At 34.3% G+C, this 6,708-nt stretch overlaps 1 protein-coding gene across 1 annotated transcript; it reads left to right on the top strand.

Annotated features, from left to right (window-relative positions):
• The first annotated feature begins 2,294 nt into the window (after window positions 1-2,294).
• Window positions 2,295-6,708, top strand: LOC112521760 (transcription factor bHLH157-like). The gene is made up of 10 exons (XM_025130755.1): window positions 2,295-2,404; window positions 2,726-2,815; window positions 3,485-3,590; window positions 3,695-3,736; window positions 3,833-3,892; window positions 3,966-5,018; window positions 5,334-5,448; window positions 5,515-5,642; window positions 5,728-5,856; window positions 6,408-6,708. The coding sequence occupies exons 1-10, from the start codon at window positions 2,295-2,297 to the stop codon at window positions 6,588-6,590; spliced, it is 2,016 nt and encodes a 671-aa protein (XP_024986523.1). The 3' UTR covers window positions 6,591-6,708.

Genomic DNA, 6,708 nt, shown 5'->3' on the forward strand with positions numbered 1-6,708 from the left:
TGAATTAAAAAAATACACAAAAAAGAAGAAATTTTAAGTAGTTAGTTTGATACTAATATCAATATTTTTTTATTTTTTATAATACTTTCATATTTATATTTTATTCAAAAATAAAAACAGTATCGTTTTCTCAAAACCACATAAAACCGTATTATAATATCGACTAAGACAAAAAAAAACGAAATTAAAATCAAGATTTATCTCGCTGCATCGCGCGAGTACCCTTCTAGTATATACAAACTAATCACATAACTATAAACCCATAAAAACTAATTTCACTCGTTGATGTAACCTAATAAATATCTCTTTTAATTAGAATCTCAATTATTTCTTGAAATAAAGTGTTAATAATAAATTGACTATGATAATTTTACATAAAAATCTAAATTGTAATACACATAAAATTTTGAGAAATAGCTAATAATCATTTATTTATTCGGCATTGATATATGCATAAAAGCAATTAAAAATATTTTCTAATTTTATTGCGTATGTGCATTTTATGCACATATGCATACAAAATCTTTTACTGTTTTATGTATGTGTATATCAGATAAATAAATGATTATTATAATGTTTCTTAGTTTTTTATTTTTTATGGTTTCTCTCTAAATCTAACATTATAAATACATATACATTGAGATAAATGAAAGATCATGTAAAAAAAAACGTAAGAAAAAATCTAAACCCTTGATCACCATTATTTTTCAATTACTGTCGATACACGACACATAGATGTGAGGGAGAGAGAAGGAGGTGAAGGGTAAGAATAGGTGGGGGTGGGAAGAAGGTGTAGCAGAAGAGGATGTACCTTACCTTATAGCTAATGGACCCCAAACCCCACTATCTCTTTTCCATATAACACTACTACACATTACACATTCATCAATTACTCTGCCTTCCTTCTTACTCGCCGGAATATTCTTTTCCACCTGCACCTCCACCACCACCACCACCTCCACCCTGCCATTTATGTAACTAAATTTAGCCTACCAGCTGGTTTCCATTCAATTCCTTCACTTCATTTTATACCTATTTGTAGATCACATTGTTTTCCCTTTTTTAGCCATACAACACTTAAAAGACACCCAATAGCCCATCATAATCACTTCCATCACACTTACATCACTTCAATTTCAACCATTTTTTTTTACATGAGAATATGATAGAATTACACGTATTAGATCTAAGGTCTATAATTCTAGAAACTCGATATTTTGGAATAATATGTGCCATTTTAACCTCGGTTGAAAAAAAAACATGTTAGAGTTCTACATTAGTTAGACTTTGACCAATTCTCTTTTATATATGTCTGAACATACGTTCTCTTTCCTTAAAGAACTGTTTTCGAGAGTAATCTATTGAGGTTCCATATAGTTCACAATATGAATAAAAAATAGCTTTGTATTTAAATGATATTAACGAAAAATAATTGTTTATATTAATACTATGAATCGGGTTCACGTGAGACCGGGTTGTTTTTATGAGATACATGAGACAAGTTTTTTACAGTTGAAACTTCACAGCGAAACACTGTAAAAGTAAAAAAAACCGAACTTTCATAGTAAAACACTGTAAAAGTTACATTCACAACATTTTACTGTGAAATTTCAAATATAAAAAATTTGTCTCAAACATCTTATAAAAACAACTTTGTGTCACATGATAACAATTCTTAATATTATAAAAGAGCCATCCTCCTAATGACAAAACACCATTCCCCTATCAACCCCATATAGCCTCTAATACTTCTATCCATCCTCTCTCTCTCTATCTCTCTCTCTCTCAAAAAAAAAAATATATATATATATATATATATATATATATATAAACTTCCCTTTCAAAATTCCAATTTCTGTCTCATGCCAGAGACAACTTTTCAGCTTTTTCTACACACATTTGGAACCCTTTTTCTTTTTCTTGATATTTTAATTAAATTAAAAAATGGTTTTTCCATTGATATAAAGCTTCAAAGACCGTCACCCTGTAGTACTGTTTCTGGCAGTGAAAAAAACAAGAAGACATCACAAAACCATTCATTTTTGGGAAAACAATACCACACCTTTCACTTTTCTGAAAACCTCCTTCCTCCCTCCCTCACAGAACCCATAAACCTCTCAAAAACACTTGTGCTTTCTTGTTTTTTCAACTTTGGTATGCACTTTACCCCCAAATATTGCTTTCCCAAAGCACTTATCATAACTGGGTTCTCTCAATCTCTGCTTCCTGCACCAAAAAGAGTCCATTTAAACACATTTCTTGGAGTGGTTTCTTGATCTTCATCTTGTGTGTAAATGGGAACGTTACAGAGGGATCCCATTGTTAAGAATGTGCTTAAGAATCTATGCTGTTCTTATGGATGGTGTTATGGTGTTTTTTGGAGTTTTGACCACCCAAATTCAATGTATGCCTTCACTTTCTCTACACACACAAACAATGAATCATATATAGTATATACAATGCATATAGTTGACCTTCATTTTTCTTGAAATACAGTTAGTGGCAAAAAGCCGCCTTCTTGCATAAATGCTGTTTATGGTTTCTTGGATCTTCTTATACCCAATGAGTTTTCTAGTCTATAATATGTGTTTTAATCCTAATCTTCGTGTTTATTTCGTGTGAAAAGATTCCAAATTCTTCTGGGTTTTTCTTCTTCTTTTTGTATGGTGAACTTTGAGATCATGAGCTCTGATTCTTTGAGTGTTGTCACTTGTTTGCCTACTAGATTCTTGACTATGCAAGATACCTATTTTCAAGAGAAATTTGGAGGTTTGATCGAAGATTTGCACCTACAAGTACCCATGATCGGAGGAGGGTATGCTCATTTACTCGATATAAAATACTAGAGAGCAGGTTTGGTTTGTGGGATTTGGAATTGGATTCCATTCCAATCCTGTAAAAGAAAAGTTTGGAATTAAAAACTCGGGTTTTCAACGGAATACACAAACATTCTCATGGTTATTTTACAAAGATATGTTAACAGTAAGTGTTTTTTTAATAATTAATTAATAAAATGGTAATTTTAATTATTATTATAATTTGTTTTTATAAAATATCTTTGAAATTCAATTTTTGGAAAGATTTGTATATATAAGAATTTGGAATCTTTTGATGTATGTTTATTTGTAGGATTTAGAATGGAATTAAATTTCATTATTTATAATTAATTTAAAAAAATTAATTAAAAATAATTAAATTATATTTTTATTAATTAATTATTACTTAATATTTTTTAAAATATTAGTACATACAATCTTTACAGAGTCCCAATAACAACACCTCCTAAAAGGATTTCAAAATTCTATGTTTATGGGATTTCAATGAAATTCCGAGATGAAATCCTTCGGACCAAAGATGTACTCAAATGAAATTCAATTCTAAATCCCTGCGATTCCAATCCAATCCACCGGACCAAACGGGCATGATTGTATATTACGTTAGATTCGAAACTAGTAGTGATAAACATTTTCTTGAAAATTTGAAGGGTAATTGGACAAGCTGCTTTTACCAAGCACCACCAATGGATATCCTTAGAAATTCCCAACAAAAGTGTACAAGATTCTTCAAATTCGATCTGGGATATGTTTCTGGTATGAATTCTTCAAATTGGATCTGAGATGTATGTTCTTGTTACAGTTCATCAAAACACACTGTAGAAATGGTGATTTTAATCTAGTTAATGTGTAATTTGCAGGATGATTCTGAATTTAATTGCCAGTTTTCCTCTGGTATAAAGGTAGTTTCTTTGGTTTAATCCTCTATCTTTGGATGGTATCGATTGAAAGGAACTTACCTGTTGCATACGTTAAATGATTTTGGTCCATTTTTGCAGACAATTGCAGCAATCCCAGTGGAACCACACGGAGTGGTACAGTTTGGGTCCACTGAAAAGGTTAACTCTTTAACAAGATCCTCAAAAACCCAATTCAGATTTCAAATCTAATGGAGTTCTTCTGATGATTCAGATTACGGAGACATCGGAATTTGTAAATCAAACGAAAAGAATGTTTTGGGAAATTGTAAATGTTAGAATGCTTGAAATTGCATCTTGTTCTTCTGCAAACAGCCAAACTTGTCCTCCAAATGGGTTGTTTCCGTACGAAGATGCCTGTTTTAGAGATGGTTCACTGGGACCCGCTTGTTCTTCGGTACAGTCGTGCTCTTTTAGCTCGAATTCTCAAGCCATGTTACTTGATCAAAATGAGCCCGTCACTTGGTTACAGCCAAACAATCTTGTTCCCCTCCAGGAATCATTAGCATCAGAATCAAGAAATCTTGAATCTTGGAATGCTTTTCCTACTCAGTCTAACACTTCTTTACCTTTGACAAACAAACATCAGGATTTGTTAGATTTCGGAATCCCGGATGAAATCCTGCAAACGGGTGATCTCGATATTTCCCAATGGATTCCTCCGTCACCCGTCCAAACCAATGACTTAATATCGCAAACCGAAAAACTTGTTCATACGAAAACAAGCGATTTCATATGCTCTACTGTTTCTGGGAATACAGGAAACTGGGGAGGCGTTTTGATGCCGGTTAACAATGGAAGTCATCTTAACTTCCATTCCTACAAGTCAATCAAGCATGTTGTTAGTAATGACTCTAATGCCCTTGGTCCAAGGAAAGGATTGTTCTCAGAACTTGGGATTGAAAAGCTTTTGGAGGGACTTTCTTGTACTTCAAACGGAATGCCACCTTCTTGCACCGACGATCGTGTTTCTTCAGCAGTGAAAAGAATGAAAACCGGGAATTTTATGAGTTCGTTACAGCCTGTTGTGTATAATAGTCTCGAGGGAAAGAAAGAGGCCATGCCTAAGTCGCAGACAGGTCTATGGATGGCTAATGCTTATAGTATGAACAGTTTGAGTCGGGTTTCACAAGCTAAGAAGGAAGTCGAACCTCATAAGGCCACGGTTAAGAAAGCTAAACCAGGGACTCGACCACGGCCTAAAGACCGCCAGCAGATCTTGGACCGTATGGCTGAGTTGAGGGAACTAATTCCAAATGGTGAAAAGGTATGTAATTCCAACACAAAATATAAATTCCATAACACTTGCAGGGGATTCAAATATGTCAGAATATCTTAAAAGACCGCTTTATAAGACTTAGGACCTATCTGTTAGCAGCTTAATGGGAAAGCAGCTTATTCACTAAGCGATACATGATTGCTTGGTAGTGGCTTAATGATATAGAAAGTGACTCATTTAGTAAGATTCTATCAAAGAGCTTATGCATCTTAGTGTCATATAAAGCCTATTTGTTGGGAGTGAATTTTTCGGAAAAGAACCATCCACCTCTTCCTAAGTTGAATAACTCGACTATTTTCACAGATGAGTATCGATTGCTTGTTGGATCGAACCATCAAACACATGCTTTTCTTGCAAAGTGTCACGAAGCATGCTGACAGAGTCAAACAGGCCGATGAACCAAAGGTGAGCCAAACTGAGCCTTTCATTCTACTTGCATACTATTGCTCAACGGTTACATATAGAATCATGGTTTCAAAATGATTTCAGAGTTGTAAAGACAAGGATCCAAGCTCCAACGGTGCAACATGGGCTTGCGAACTGGGAAATCAAACGATGGTTTGCCCGCTAATTGTTGAGGACCTTAGTACTCCTGGACACATGCTTATAGAGGTAAGGGAAAAGGTCATATGTGTAATAACTCATACACCATATGTTCGATGACTCTTTTGACCAATTGTTCGCGTTTCTGGTTCAGATGCTATGCGAAGAACAAGGATTCTTTCTTGAGATGGTTGGCGTAATCCGAGGCTTTGGCCTCATCATCTTGAACGGAGTGATGGAAGTACGCGATAAGATATGGACACGCTTTATAGTTGAAGCCGAGGTAACATATTCATCCAACCAAACGGATAAACAACACACTTACAGCACGAAAACACACCGCTACAACAAAATCGTCTTTATAGGACGCCAAATATGCCTAAATGTCTTAATAGACTGCGTTGTAGGACCAAACAGTTTTGCATATTATATAAAATGTATTACAGTAGGATGTTAGGACTTATTTGGTCATCCTAACAAGTTCTTATGAAATAAAGTGTTATATTAACTTTCCTACAAGACACTTTTGAAAAGTGTCTACTGAACACGTATTTTTACCAGATATTTGTTTTTACAAGATAATTTTAGAAAAAATTGTGATGTAAAAAGACTAATAAGACCCTTTATATCAAGTTGTCTTAAAAATCTTTTAGGACGTTTATCAACTTACTGTAACACATTTATATGTGGCACAATTATTTGGTCCTATAAACTCAAGTCCTGTTAAGCAGTCTATTAGGACACTTAAACATAATATGACGTCATGTAAAACCGATTTTGTTGTAGTGAACAGTAAAAGAGAAATCTTTCTTACAAAACGTGTTTATTTTGCAGGTGAAAAGGCATGTTACTAGGCACGAGGTGTTTTCAGCTCTCGTTCGGCTTCTACAAGTGACGTGCCTCGATGATAATCAGGTTCCCAATAAGGTTATCGAAGCAACTAATCCGCTATTCGACAGTTATGAGCAGTCTCTGGTGCAAAGCTTGCCCGAGACAGAATATTGCATAAACTTATAACCAAGTATTTATGAAAACTTTAACTTAACAGGTAAGGAGGTCGACATCCTTACAAAAAGTATTTATTAACGCCGTTGAATCGGCGGTTTTTCGTTTTGGGATTTGGTTTTAGGTTTGA

Source organism: Cynara cardunculus (assembly GCF_001531365.2).
Source record: "Cynara cardunculus var. scolymus isolate 2C chromosome LG 11, CcrdV1, whole genome shotgun sequence".
Classification (NCBI taxonomy): domain Eukaryota; kingdom Viridiplantae; phylum Streptophyta; class Magnoliopsida; order Asterales; family Asteraceae; genus Cynara; species Cynara cardunculus.

Coding starts and splice junctions, on each gene's coding strand:
- LOC112521760 (XM_025130755.1), top strand. CDS start 2,295: ATGGGAACGTTACAGAGGGATCCCATTGTTAAGAATGTGCTTAAGAAT. Junction 3,737..3,832: donor AGTTTTCCTCTGGTATAAAG/GTAGTTTCTTTG, acceptor CCATTTTTGCAG/ACAATTGCAGCAATCCCAGT. Junction 5,857..6,407: donor GCTTTATAGTTGAAGCCGAG/GTAACATATTCA, acceptor TTTATTTTGCAG/GTGAAAAGGCATGTTACTAG.